Source organism: Drosophila novamexicana, unplaced genomic scaffold (genome assembly GCF_003285875.2).
Source record: "Drosophila novamexicana strain 15010-1031.04,08,12 unplaced genomic scaffold, DnovRS2.1 tig00000817-arrow-arrow-pilon, whole genome shotgun sequence".
Classification (NCBI taxonomy): Eukaryota; Metazoa; Arthropoda; class Insecta; order Diptera; family Drosophilidae; genus Drosophila; species Drosophila novamexicana.
Genome location: NW_020824827.1, coordinates 2,253,341 through 2,268,834, shown reverse-complemented (window position 1 = coordinate 2,268,834; position 15,494 = coordinate 2,253,341). Strand labels below are relative to the sequence as shown.

General features: G+C 40.4%; 2 protein-coding genes across 2 annotated transcripts in view; one reads left to right on the top strand and one right to left on the bottom strand.

The window, feature by feature from the left end:
- Positions 1-15,494, bottom strand: part of LOC115764145 — a 57,825-nt gene that overhangs the window by 6,778 nt on the left and 35,553 nt on the right. The window contains exons 4-7 of the mRNA XM_030707021.1: positions 9,212-9,347; positions 8,998-9,134; positions 8,098-8,311; positions 7,262-7,466 (exon numbers count right to left, since the gene is read on the bottom strand). Coding sequence (XP_030562881.1) covers positions 7,262-7,466; positions 8,098-8,311; positions 8,998-9,134; positions 9,212-9,347 — 692 coding nt within the window. The remainder of the gene's footprint in view (positions 1-7,261; positions 7,467-8,097; positions 8,312-8,997; positions 9,135-9,211; positions 9,348-15,494) is intronic.
- LOC115764146 lies at positions 2,289-3,125 on the top strand. Its single transcript, XM_030707022.1, has 2 exons — positions 2,289-2,303; positions 2,373-3,125. The coding sequence occupies exons 1-2, from the start codon at positions 2,289-2,291 to the stop codon at positions 3,123-3,125; spliced, it is 768 nt and encodes a 255-aa protein (XP_030562882.1).

Genomic DNA, 15,494 nt, shown 5'->3' with positions numbered 1-15,494 from the left:
TTTGATATATTAAAGAACATTTCGCATAACTCTTTCATTACACAATTTTATTAGACTAAAGAGTCTTACATTTTTACTGCAGAGCTAAATTAACTGAATGGCGGTTGCTGGCCATACAAATACTGCATCTAGTCATTGATTTTTCATAGTTGCCTTCGGCTATGGTTAATGCATTTTGCAATTGTTTTGTATCCTCTTACTACTTTTTGTTGCTGCTTATCAAGTTGACCGCCCTTGGGCACCAATGGGATAATTTGCTTAATTACGCATTTATTGTTTATCGACTGTGTGCATACGTACAACAACATGCAGCTACTTTTAAAGCTCACATGTCCGCAATTAACTTAATTGCATTTGTATTGATTTTGCCTAAGGCCTGCTGCAACTTGACGTGCTATATGATAACCTCGTTAGCTCCATTAGCAAAAGACAAATATTTTAGCTTGTGACCCACAATAGTATACAAAAATATACATATGTACTTAAGCCGCGAATCTTGATAAAGCTGCTTTCAATTCGCTTTAATAATTAATTATACTAACAGACGGCTGCATATTGTATAAAATTGCTTTAGCTGAGGGCTAATATGGACACACATGTATTTACACTAGATAGAACATTTACTAAGTTTTTAATCGGATCACAATACCTATCAAATATAATATCGAAGAAGGGTTCCCTTTTTATTTAAAAACGTTTTTATTTAATCTTTATTTAAAGTAAAAGCCGTTGGCTAAAATAAAGTTTTGAAGTGCAACAGCAATACCTGCAACAGGTCCCTTAACATCCTACTTACTAGTTTATTGTATATAAAGTATCCATGATCCAAAATTGGTCGGAAGTTGTCTTCCAAAAGTGAAAGGCGGCAACAGTTTGCAGACACTGTGTGACAGTTAAATTATCAAGCCTAAAACAGGGCAATAGTATTTTGAAACTACATTTAAACAAAACAAATTCGAGTGAAAGTATACCGCACAATTTACCACAAGACCAGAGAAACTAAAGTTTCTCACGGCCACAGACGCCGTCGAATGTGGTCTGCCAGTTGGAGTAAAGTTTATATTGTTAACATTATTTTTGGTGGAGACCGCATGAGGCATTGTATATACTTAATTTCTATTCTATTCTACATAAAAATCAAATATATATATAGCCAATAAATTATAAATTAAAACTAATATTAATTCAAATAAAAGCTAACTAAACTATGATTGTTAGCTACATTAAAACAGAGATCGGAATTTCGTACGCAAATAATATTAATATGTTGTGACCAATCAGCTTTTGGCAGCCCCAGGAAAAAAGTAAATAAAAATGTGCCTAAAGCATTTATTTGATGTCCCTAATTAGAAATATATGCGAAAAACAAAAACAATAGCAATAAAAATGAAATGATGCTTAACTAAAAATGCTTCAAACGGCGCTTGTTAATTTGCATAAATACAGTCTGTGCTTTGTTTTTATTTTTTTTTTTGTATCGTTTGATTTTGAATTTATTTTTATTTGTTTTGCAATTTTACGAAACGGCATTGTTATCTGTTTTGGCCAAACGACAAATACAAATATTGTTACAGTGGCCAAAAGCTAACGAAACTGCTTAACATCGCATTGATTTGTGGTCTGCGGCAGCCAGTTCCCACTGTTGTTGTCATGCTAATCGGTTGCTATCATTATAAAATATTTAGCGTGCAGTCATTAAAATTCAATTCAATTTCCGAATCATTGGCTGTGCAACTATGGGCTTTTGTGTTGACATTTGCTGCTGTTGTATTGCTGTAATATTTTGCATTTGCGTTGATGTTTATAATTAATTAATTACGTGGCCACAAAATGGCCAAGAATGCAAATTTCGCGCAAAATGCGGCGCATACCTCTTGTCATTGCCCCACATAGTTAGTCTTTGTTGGCCGCAGCCAGATCTCTAACCGGTGTTTCCAGCATTTTCATTTCCATATCGTTTCGATTCGATTCGATTGATTCAGCGAAATTTGCAATAGGTTTTTGATTTATGCTAACTAATTCGCTGGCGGATACGACTAGCCGCTTTAGCACTTTACGTCATTTACAACATTCAGCGTTAAGGTGGATGAGCGGCCAAAATAGCAGTAACCACAACGGCCGCCGACTGCGCAATCTGCATCTCCGATGGGCGTTTGGCTGACGCTTATAAAAACGCCCATCGATCGGACGAGCAGCATCATACGCCTTTCACACCTCGAGCCGTAATCGCGCAAGGTGACAGCCGTTGACATTGCAGCTGAAATTGGATTTTGGGGCATCACAGGAATATGCGTGGATTTATTGTAAGTGCCGTAGAGTCTTTCCACTTAACGTTTTTCGATTTTCAATTGAAATGCATGTTCACTTGGCAGGTCTTAGCTTTGCTGGCGACAGCCAACGCAGAAGTGGGCGGTTATAATTATGGAGCTGGAATTGGAGGCTCTCTATCTGGAGGCTCACTGTCCAGTGACTCAAATTTAGACTATGTGTCCAACAGCCAGCCCGATTACACCAGCGTCAACACGGAATTCAACAAAGAGTTCTATACATATTCAGCGCCAGAAGCAGATTTCGAAGATAACCGCAGCGTCGGCGACTTGGCTGCCTCGCTCAAAAGAAATCTGCGCGTGCTCTTCATTCGTGCACCCGAAAACAAAGGACTTGAGAACGCTGCAGTGGCGCTTGCCAAACAGGCTGCCGAGCAACAAACTGCCATTTATGTGCTGACCAAGCAAGGCGATCTCACCAGCCTGGCCAATAGGCTGCAGAACCTCAACCACGTGAATGCCAAGAAGCCCGAGGTACACTTTGTCAAATATCGCACGGCAGAGGATGCGATAAATGCGCAGCGCACCATTCAGCAGGAGTACGATCGCCTGGGCGGCTCCTCCACATCCTACAATGCTGGCACTGCGCCCGTGCTTGACTTTGCCTCAAAGCAAGTGGTGCAACAGCCACAGCAGCCGTTGCAGCTCGTGGATGAGCGCCGAGCGGGAGACATCAGCATTGAGTCCACTGACAATGTCGGCTCTCGTGTAACCGAGCTGGAGGCGCCTACTGGCTATGCGTCGCCAGCAGCCGCGGCGCCTGGCGCCACCTATTTGCCTGTTAACAAGGTCAAGTAGACGAGGCCAGTGCTCGCGCTCCAGCAAATTAGCCAAATTGTAATACTTAGTCTAACGTTATAAAATACAAATTTAATTTTAATGTGCAGCTAGTTTTGCTTTTGCTGTTTCTCTCTCTCATTGTGATTAATGGAACACACCATTTCAGCGTCTTGTAGTTGGTATCAGCAGGCACTTAGCCTCCACTCGCCCTGCCGCCAGCAATTAAAACTAAAAGCGCACTGGCATTGACCGCGCTTAAGACTGGCCTCTCGCATTAAAACAACTGACCCCAGCTGCCAGTGCTAGAAGCGCCTACCGTTTGCCCCCTTGCTGCTCACAATTAGTAGCCCGGTTTATGACACGTCGCCGCGGCTTCTGCTGACCCGCCCAGAAGAATTACTGCCACACACGCGATCAGCGCCAGGGACCAGCTAATTACATCTACTCCGGCGAACAACCATGGCCAATTTCTTGTGCCTTAAGTCGCGGCGAGTCGCGACACTTAAAGGTCGCCCTTTTGAGGGTCAACTCAGCGATTCGGGCAATTTCAGCACACGAAAAACGTACAAACGGCAACCACACTGAAAATTAAATGAAAATTACAAGCTGCATTTAAGGGCGCGCCCTTTGTAGGTTGTTCAAACTAAAGAACCAAAAAAATCCAGCACACGAAAATAGTAAGAAATCCACGAGTACGGAATGTGCCATTTGAATAGTCTAAATGTCGAATGCCCTCTTCCAAGCTAAGAAATATTTTTCTTACATTATTTCATAGTTTTATTAGGTTAATAAATAAATAGCTTTTACTTAACTCTCGTAATAGGCTTAGAAAGTTAAACAGAACAGCTTTGGCCTATTTCGGGACTCGTAGCCGGGAAGCTTTAGTTCACGACTAGAAATTTCTGTTCTAATACTTATTTCCCTTTGAAATTCCTACTACTTAAAAACACATTTATGTTCAAGATATTTTAATTATTTTGTTTGTTTATCAATTTATCATATAATTTTTATATATTTATTTTAGAATTTAAGTCTTTTTTAACTCTAATTGTTTTAAAGTTGGACACTAATTCAAATAATTTTACAATTGTCGAGACTTGCGTACTACAATGTATTTCAACTCTGACAATTTGTACTTGCATGCCTTTGAAGGCTTGGGTACGTTTAGAAAAGGTTACCCAGGGCAAAAATAATAGAGACGGCACAAACGGTTGCAGTTAGTATTCAGCTGCAACACGCACAGGAACCTAAGCATACAGTCGTATACATATGTATATGCATATGTATGTGTATGTATGTGGATAGCTTATATACATATGTATGCATTTATCTGCGCTGGCTTGTGTCTGGCACAATGGTCTTACGTGTTGCACAAACATAAATTGTGCAACAACGTGTAAACTACTTTTTGACTGCATAAAACGCCCCATTCATATACCTTTGCCTGGCTGAGTTTCCTGTGTGCAGGGCCACACTCTCGACCCGCCCGCCCGCTGCCTCCGCCCCCGCTCCAAGTGTACATTCAGCGCTACGTGTTATGCCTTTTATAGCCATGCCGCTGCTGGTGCTGCTGTTGTTTTTGTTTCTTATGTTTTTTAGTAACATTTTTTTTGTGTTACTTTCATTCGGCGCTCTTAAAGGCGCTTCAAGTCAAGCAGCTGAACAAAACCCTTAACAACAAAATGGCAAGCATTCAGTCAGCGGAACAATGCGGAGTATATTTGTGTCGCCCGAACACTTGTTTGGGTTATTGTGGCAATTACTTAATCAATTTTAGCGGTTAATTATGCTGCATGACCAATGGCACACATGGCGCATACTTAATGTAGTTCATAAATGCAGCAAGGTCGCTGCTCGGGGCATGCTTTGACATTCCATTTGCATAAAATCACACACACACACAGACACACATTCATGCATGTGTGTGTGCTGTGCAGTGTATTAAGCGTAAACTTAATAAACATCGTAGTCTATGTCACGCCCCGCACACGCACACACATACACACACACATACACACGGACACAGAAATTTATGCACACTGCTGTAAGCTGCTGTAAACATAAACGTGACCGTTACTTGCTGCCCTCTCTTGTTGTTGTTGTTGTTGTTGTTGTTGTTATTTGTTGTTGCTGTTGCTTGCACATTTTATAGTTGTTTTTTTTTTTACTCCGTGCTGGAGTATTGCATAAATATGCGCCAAGTTTTAATAGTGGGCGCGTCTGCAATTACGCCCACAGTCGTACTCACATACGTAAATACTGTGCAGCCTGTAACAGAAGCCATGAATAAAACAAATACAGGGTGGTTCGCTTAAAGCTAAAGTTTGCCGTAATTTAGACTGTATCAGACGCTCTCATGTTTACGTAAAAATGTTTAAAGAAGCTTAAAAAAACCTACGATAAATTTTGATTTATTTGCCATTCAATTGAAAGTGAACTAGAAATGGAAAACCAATTGCAAATATATTTTTGAGTCTTTATTTGCTCTACCAAAAAAAACATACAATATGTTGTTGTGCTCATAAGAACGGCTTGTCACATAGAGAAGGAATAGAAAAAGGGTTTTCACTTTCTTCACTTTAGACATCTGCTATTAAAGTGCTCCTTAAGCGTGCTGCTATACAATAAGATATTTTGTAGCCACACCCTGTATGCTCAGCGCTGCTTCAAGGCTTCAAAGGCTGCAGCTCAGGTACATCGCAGCTCACTTGCAACTGTGCCAGCTGGCTTATGCTCTGCCGGGACGGGGCTCGTGCACTTTGGTTATAAATTATTGCTTATTAACGTTAAGTTTTCAGCAAAATTAGTTTTGCACACAAACACAGTCACACACGCTGCATTTTGAGTTGTGGCAAATTATTTTTAAAACGTTTTTGCTTTCGCCCACGGAAAATGCAATTAGCCGACAAGGAAATGGCGCAAGAGTTAATCATGGTTTCCACTTAAGGATAAATTAACCAAGTGGCGTTTGCCACGAATGCTCAGCGACACACATCAGATACGATTGGGAAATGTGAAATTCATGTGTGTGCAGACAAGCGAGCCAGCCAGCCAATCGCGCTAAAAGCATTTTAGATCTGGTTATATAATGCACTATTAAACAGTCAATCCAAATATGATGCGATATGCGATTTTAAGTGATATTGGCTGCCAAATGTCAAGCAAAATGTTAAAAGTGTCCAAATGTGCTTGTTAAGTTGCAAGTGATGCGTTTGTTTTATTGTCTTCAGCCTGGTTTGGCCTGGTTTACTGCACTTTATGTCAGGGCCATGTTGCAGCCGGCCCAATGCAAATGCCTGCCACATGGCGTATGTGTAATGCGTATGCAAGTGTGAGGCACGACCACACAACTTGAAAGAGCAACATCAGGAGCAGCAGAAGCAGCAGCAGCAGACATGGTAGAAGCAGCTCGCAGGCGAATTGTGGCGTTGCCTGTCATTAAACTAGCACCACACACACACACTTACATCTTCACGCGCGCAGACACACACACACGCACGCCATCTCAAGCACACACTTAAGCACATACGCATGCCCATGGCTTTGAAAGTTGAGCTGAAAAAGTTGGTATATTGGAAAAGTTTTCCTTCTTGATTTTTAATATCGCAGGTGAGCGTAAATAATTTATTGCATTCATTTACGTTTCACTTCCAATCGCGCCACGTAAACATTTCCAGCAGGCAGCTCGGTGGCAAGCAGGGGCACCATGCCACAAAATTTATTTATATTATCTACAATAAAAGGCATAGGGAACGAAGGATAAGCAATGGCAGCCCGGCTGGCAGCCGGTTTTAACAATGTGCCAACATCGCGGCACATGCACAAGCCAAATCCTTTTAGACCATAGATAAGAAAACTTTAATAAACACGCCACACACGCAACCTAGGGAAATTGATAAGAATATGAAAACTTTTTGCTGGGCACTGAACAGCTGGCTCAGTAACCCAGTCAAGGGCGGCATGGGCGGACCTGTGAGTGTGTTGTATGTGCCAAAGGTGGCAGGGTGCAGAACTTTGCACAGTTCGTCGTCTGCTTAGCTGACGGCTAAAAGTTGTTGCCTTTTAATTTGTAAGCCTCATAAATAAAACTCGGTTTATGCCAAGCATCGCCAGATGCCGGTTTGGGCTGATTAATGGCCCGGTTGTGGACTAACCTGTGCTTTTTCAACTCCATCTGTTGTTTCTTAATCTCCATATGCTTCTTGTTTATATCATAGTTGCGCTGATGTATTTCGTGTATCTCGCCGATGTCATGATAATTAGCCAGAGAGCTGAACGGATTGTTGTAGATGTTGCCAACGCCGCCATGATGCACATGTCCGTCGTGTCCATGGTGCGGCGCATACTGCGAGAACTCATCTGCAATGGCAAAAGTCAAGAGTTATTTTCACAAATTGGCTAATTAAACTAAACGTTGCGCTTGCTCAAAACCACCAGCTGACAATGCAGCTGGAAACATTTATATAATTGCATTCTCTCGCTCGTCTGTCATCGGGCAGAGAAACTAGAGTAAATATTACATATATTCTTTGATGCAAGTCAAATGACATCAAAGTTACAGTAGGTGGGTAGCTTTTAGAACGTTAGAACGGATGGGATATTAAAACGTTATTGTTGCCTTTCAATCGGGAGATATTAAAAGGAAAAAGAACGTTTCCATTGTTCGTTAATAAACATCAAACTTTTATTTCCCTTTCTATTTACATGTTAAATGGAACGTTAGCAAAGTATTTTCAACGCTATTTAAGCTAGGATCTTAAAATTTTGAATTTATACTCATTACAAATATTTATGACACGAAAGATGTAGGTCGAAGCACCAAATTCAGCAGGTGGACCACTGATGACCGCCTCTAAGGGTCGGCCCTCTAAACGCAAATATTAAAAGCTTCCACAGTTTATGAGCTGGACAAATAAAGAATAATAATACCAAAGCTCAAGTCGGTTGCACCCGACTGCAATATTCGAACTTATCGTGGTTTACTTACCGCCAGGACGGGCTCCACCCCAGCGCAGGCTCTTGTCGTAGCGATCGATGTAGTGGGGCACGTGGAACTGCGGCTGATACTGGCTGTAGTAATGCTGCTGATAGTAATGCTGCATCTGCTGCTGGGTCAGCGGCGTCTGTTGCTGCTGCTGCGTGCGGCGCTGATGCTTGCCGTTGAACGAGAAGACATGGTGGGTGCGCACGAACTTCTCCTCGACCTGTCGGAAGAGAGAGCGGGGCAAGGATCAGAAGTGGTTTCACATTGTTGACTTGTAATGTTACATAGCTTGCAAATAAAAGTCATTTCAATGTCAAAGCTTTGCATAAGGTTGCAAATAAAAAATGGATCATTGAGGTAGATATCCCATTATTATATCCCTCCCCTCTCCATCCGTCACGCAAATCCTCCCACCGCCATGCGATGCCCGGTCAGATGGTCGTGTGGCAGCGCGTTTCTGAATAAATTTCATTTTAGAGTTTACCATATTCTGTGTGCGCCACCAGCAGATATAATAAATTTATTTATATTTCATTTCCTTTTCCCTCAACTCTTGTTGTTGTTTTTCTCGCTGAGAAGCAGCTGCTACCGCTGCTGCTGCTGCTGCGGCTGACCCACACAGGCGCTGGGTCTAGGTCTGCGCCTGGGCCTGGGCCTGGGCCTGGGTAATTAAAATGAAAGCTCCATAAGCCGCGCATGTAGGCTATAATTATAAAATGGCTTAAACTGATGTTTATCTTAATGCAGCGCCACTGACATTCTGACGTCCCCTGGCAGCCATTCCATTTCTCGGTCACACAATATGCATTTGGTTATACTGCTCCCACACCCCAATACAACTGACCAACATTTGTGACCCTGGCCGTGTTTTCTGATAGATAAATAGTAGCTCTTATGCATACGCACCTTTTTGCCATTGATTAGCCATGTTATGTGCGGGGCTGGTCGTCCTCGGGTTGTGTTGCACAAGGCGAACAGCTTCTCGCCTATGGCGAAGGGTGTGCGCTTGCGGAACTTGATGGTGGGTGGACCTGTCTGAGGCACTGTAAAGACATTACAAGATGGGGGAGACGGCAATTAGTGTCCGTCAGCTGAAATTGGCTTGACAATTGTTACGCACAGAAAACGCTCATTAGCTCATCCGCGCTGGCTTTGGTAAAGATGGGCGTGTCCGTTGATACCTCGCAGTAGAACTGGCCCGACAAGTCGAACTGCACATTCTTCAAGGTTACCTGCGTTTCATTCGAGTTCTCCCACTGTTAGGCAAAAGAAAATAGTTTAAATACTCACTTATTTAACAGAAATAATTATCCAATTTATTTACTATATGTTAGTGCGTGATAATTAAGTGCAATTTACTAAATGGCTTACAACAGCTGTTGCATTCAGAACTAAATTCACAACGTCAAGGTTTGCGCTCTAAATAATTAAACATAATTACATTACTTAAAATTGCGGTCGATAAGATCAATAACTATTAATCTTTCACCAATAATAATTTGTCAGCTAAAGCTAATTTGATTAACGGGTAAAGTACATGTGCATTTTTATACCCTGAACCCATTAAAAATGGGTATAAGGGTATATTGTATTTGTGCGAAAGCCAAATGTATGTAACACGCAGAAGGAAGCATCTCCAACCCCATAAAGTATATATATTCTTGATCAGCATAAATAGCCGAGTCGATCTAGCCATGTCCGTCTGTCTGTCCGTTCGTCCGTCCGTCCGTCCGTCCGTCCGTCAGTATGTATGAACGCATGGATCTCAGAACCTACATGAGCTAAAGACTTGAAATTTTAGATGTAGGTGCTCCTAGCTTCCGCGCAGATCGAGTTTGTTTCCGATAATCGATAACTTACTCTTTTTCCAAGCAATCGATAAAAATCGATATCGATATCCTGTTTTTTGGGCAATTTTGGTAAATAATAAGAACTAGAGTCACCAAACTTGACATATAGCTTCTAAAAAAGAATATATACATATATGATATAGGATTTTTCTTCATGGTTTTCCCTCTAGATTAATCTGGCATTCAAACCTGAACAGCGATTTTTTAGTCGAAATTCATGTCCAAATCTTACCCCAAGATTCGTATGTAGACATGGGTCAAAATTTACCACCCCCATATCTCGGCCAAATCTCATCCGATTTTCATGAAGTTTGGCGTTTTCTTCATGGGTTTCCCTCTAGATTAATCTGGCATTCAAATCTGAACACCGATTTTTAGTCGAAATTCATGTCCAAATCTTACCCCAAGATTCGTATATAGACATGGGTCAAAAATTACCACCCCCATAACTCGGTCAAATCTCATCCGATTTTCATGAAGTTTGGCGTTTTCTTCATGGTTTTCCCTCTAGATTAATCTAGCATTCAAATCTGAACACCGATTTTTTAGTCGAAGTTCATGTCCAAATCTTACCCCAAGATTCGTATATAGACATGGGTCAAAAATTACCACCCCCATAACTCGGCCAAATCTCATCCGATTTTCATGAAGTTTGGCTTTTTCTTCATGGTTTTCCCTCTAGATTAATCTGGCATTCAAATCTGAACAGCGATTTTTTAGTCGAAATTCATGTCCAAATCTTACCCCAAGATTCGTATCTAGACATGGGTCAAAAATTACCACCCCCATAACTCCGTCAAGTCTTATCCGATTTTCATGAAGTTTGGCTTTTTCTTCATGGTTTTCCCTCTAGATTAATCTGGCATTCAAATCTGAACATCGATTTTTAGACGAAATTCATGTCCAAATCTTACCCCAAGATTCGTATATAGACATGGGTCAAAAATTACCACCCCCATATCTCGGCCAAATCTCATCCGATTTTCATGAAGTTTGGCGTTTTCTTCATGGGTTTCCCTCTAGATTAATCTGGCATTCAAATCTGAACAGCGATTTTTTAGTCGAAATTCATGTCCAAATCTTACCCCAAGATTCGTATGTAGACATGGGTCAAATATTACCACCCCCATATCTCGGCCAAATCTCATCCGATTTTCATGAAGTTTGGCTTTTTCTTCATGAGTTTCCCTCTAGATTAATCTGGCATTTAAATCTGAACACCGATTTTTTAGTCGAAATTCATGTCCAAATCTTACCCCAAGATTCGTATCTAGACATGGGTCAAAAATTACCACCCCCATAACTCGGTCAAATCTCATCCGATTTTCATGAAGTTTGGCTTTTTCTTCATGGTTTTCCCTCTAGATTAATCTGGCATTCAAATCTGAACAGCGATTTTTTAGTCGAAATTCATGTCCAAATCTTACCCCAAGATTCGTATCTAGACATGGGTCAAAAATTACCACCCCCATAACTCGGTCAAATCTCATCCGATTTTCATGAAGTTTGGCGTTTTCTTCATGGGTTTCCCTCTAGATTAATCTGGCATTCAAATCTGAACACCGATTTTTTAGTCGAAATTCATGTCCAAATCTTACCCCAAGATTCGTATATAGACATGGGTCAAAAATTACCACCCCCATAACTCGGTCAAATCTCATCCGATTTTCATGAAGTTTGGCGTTTTCTTCATGATTTTCCCTCTAGATTAATCTAGCATTCAAATCTGAACACCGATTTTTTAGTCGAAGTTCATGTCCAAATCTTACCCCAAGATTCGTATATAGACATGGGTCAAAAATTACCACCCCCATATCTCGGTCAAATCTCATCCGATTTTCATGAAGTTTGGCTTTTTCTTCATGGTTTTCCCTCTAGATTAATCTGGCATTCAAATCTGAACAGCGATTTTTTAGTCGAAATTCATGTCCAAATCTTACCCCAAGATTCGTATCTAGACATGGGTCAAAAATTACCACCCCCATAACTCGGTCAAATCTCATCCGATTTTCATGAAGTTTGGCGTTTTCTTCATGGGTTTCCCTCTAGATTAATCTGGCATTCAAATCTGAACACCGATTTTTTAGTCGAAATTCATGTCCAAATCTTACCCCAAGATTCGTATATAGACATGGGTCAAAAATTACCACCCCCATAACTCGGTCAAATCTCATCCTATTTTCATGAAGTTTGGCGTTTTCTTCATGATTTTCCCTCTTGATTAATCTAGCATTCAAATCTTACCCCAAGATTCGTATATAGACATGGGTCAAAAATTACCACCCCCATATCTCGGCCAAATCTCATCCGATTTTCATGAAGTTTGGCTCTTTCTTCATGGGTTTCCCTCTAGATTAATCTGGCATTTAAATCTGAACACCGATTTTTTAGACGAAATTCATGTCCAAATCTTACCCCAAGATTCGTATCTAGACAAGGGTCAAAAATTACCACCCCCATAACTCGGTCAAATCTCATCCGATTTTCATGAAGTTTGGCTTTTTCTTCATGGTTTTCCCTCTAGCTTAATCTGGCATTCAAATCTGAACAGCGATTTTTTAGTCGAAATTCATGTCCAAATCTTACCCCAAGATTCGTATCTAGACATGGGTTAAAAATTACCACCCCCATAACTCGGTCAAATCTCATCCGATTTTCATGAAGTTTGGCGTTTTCTTCATGGTTTTCCCTCTAGATTAATCTAGCATTCAAATCTGAACACCGATTTTTTAGTCGAAGTTCATGTCCAAATCTTACCCCAAGATTCGTATATAGACATGGGTCAAAAATTACCACCCCCATATCTCGGTCAAATCTCATCCGATTTTCATGAAGTTTGGCTTTTTCTTCATGGGTTTCCCTCTAGATTAATCTGGCATTCAAATCTGAACACCGATTTTTTAGTCGAAAGTCATGTCCAAATCTTACCCCAAGATTCGTATATAGACATGGGTCAAAAATTACCACCCCCATAACTCGGTCAAATCTCATCCGATTTTCATGAAGTTTGGCTTTTTCTTCATGGGTTTCCCTCTAGATTAATCTAGCATTTAAATCTGAACACCGATTTTTTAGTCGAAATTCATGTCCAAATCTTACCCCAAGATTCGTATCTAGACATGGGTCAAAAATTACCACCCCCATAACTCGGTCAAATCTCATCCGATTTTCGTGAAGTTTGGCTTTTTCTTCATGGTTTTCCCTCTAGATTAATCTGGCATTCAAATCTGAACAGCGATTTTTTATTCGAAATTCATGTCCAAATCTTACCCCAAGATTCGTATCTAGACATGGATCAAAAATTACCACCCCCATAACTCGGTCAAATCTCATCCGATTTTCATGAAGTTTGGCGTTTTCTTCATGGGTTTCCCTCTAGATTGATCTGGCATTCAAATCTGAACACCGAGTATTTATTCGAAATTCATGTCCAAATCTTACCCCAAGATTCGTATATAGACATGGGTCAAAATTTACCACCCCCATATCTCGGTCAAATCTCATCCGATTTTCATGAAGTTTGGCGTTTTCTTCATGGGTTTCCCTCTAGATTAATCTGGCATTCAAATCTGAACACCGAGTATTTAGTCGAAATTCATGTCCAAATCTTACCCCAAGATTCGTATCTAGACATGGATCAAAAATTACCACCCCCATAACTCGGTCAAATCTCATCCGATTTTCATGAAGTTTGGCTTTTTCTTCATGGGTTTCCCTCTAGATTAATCTAGCATTTAAATCTGAACACCGATTTTTTAGTCGAAATTCATGTCCAAATCTTACCCCAAGATTCGTATCTAGACATGGGTCAAAAATTACCACCCCCATAACTCGGTCAAATCTCATCCGATTTTCGTGAAGTTTGGCTTTTTCTTCATGGTTTTCCCTCTAGATTAATCTGGCATTCAAATCTGAACAGCGAATTTTTATTCGAAATTCATGTCCAAATCTTACCCCAAGATTCGTATCTAGACATGGATCAAAAATTACCACCCCCATAACTCGGTCAAATCTCATCCGATTTTCATGAAGTTTGGCTTTTTCTTCATGGGTTTCCCTCTAGATTAATCTGGCATTTAAATCTGAACACCGATTTTTTAGTCGAAATTCATGTCCAAATCTTACCCCAAGATTCGTATATAGACATGGGTCAAAATTTACCACCCCCATATCTCGGCCAAATCTCATCCGATTTTCATGAAGTTTGGTTTTTTCTTTATGGTTTTCCCTCTAGATTAATCTGGCTTTCAAATCTGAACAGCGATTTTTTAGTCGAAATTCATGTCCAAATCTTACCCCAAGATTCGTATATAGACATGGGTCAAAATTTACCACCCCCATATCTCGGCCAAATCTCATCCGATTTTCATGAAGTTTGACGTTTTCTTCATGGGTTTCCCTCTAGATTAATCTGGCATTCAAATCTGAACACCGATTTTTAGTCGAAATTCATGTCCAAATCTTACCCCAAGATTCGTATATAGACATGGGTCAAAAATTACCACCCCCATAACTCGGTCAAATCTCATCCGATTTTCATGAAGTTTGGCTTTTTCTTCATAGTTTTCCCTCTAGATTAATCTGGCATTCAAATCTGAACATCGATTTTTAGACGAAATTCATGTCCAAATCTTACCCCAAGATTCGTATCTAGACATGGGTCAAAAATTACCACCCCCATAACTCGGTCAAATCTCATCCGATTTTCGTGAAGTTTGGCTTTTTCTTCATGGTTTTCCCTCTAGATTAATCTGGCATTCAAATCTGAACAGCGATTTTTTAGTCGAAATTCATGTCCAAATCTTACCCCAAGATTCGTATCTAGACATGGGTCAAAAATTACCACCCCCATAACTCCGTCAAGTCTAATCCGATTTTCATGAAGTTTGGCTTTTTCTTCATGGTTTTCCCTCTAGATTAATCTGGCATTCAAATCTGAACATCGATTTTTAGACGAAATTCATGTCCAAATCTTACCCCAAGATTCGTATATAGACATGGGTCAAAAATTACCACCCCCATATCTCGGCCAAATCTCATCAGATTTTCATGAAGTTTGGCGTTTTCTTCATGGGTTTCCCTCTAGATTAATCTGGCATTCAAATCTGAACAGCGATTTTTTAGTCGAAATTCATGAAGTTTGACGTTTTCTTCATGGGTTTCCCTCTAGATTAATCTGGCATTCAAATCTGAACACCGATTTTTAGTCGAAATTCATGTCCAAATCTTACCCCAAGATTCGTATCTAGACATGGGTCAAAAATTACCACCCCCATAACTCGGTCAAATCTCATCCGATTTTCGTGAAGTTTGGCTTTTTCTTCATGGTTTTCCCTCTAGATTAATCTGGCATTCAAATCTGAACAGCGATTTTTTAGTCGAAATTCATGTCCAAATCTTACCCCAAGATTCGTATCTAGACATGGGTCAAAAATTACCACCCCCATAACTCCGTCAAGTCTAATCCGATTTTCATGAAGTTTGGCTTTTTCTTCATGGTTTTCCCTCTAGATTAATCTGGCATTCAAATCTGAACATCGATTTTTAGACGAA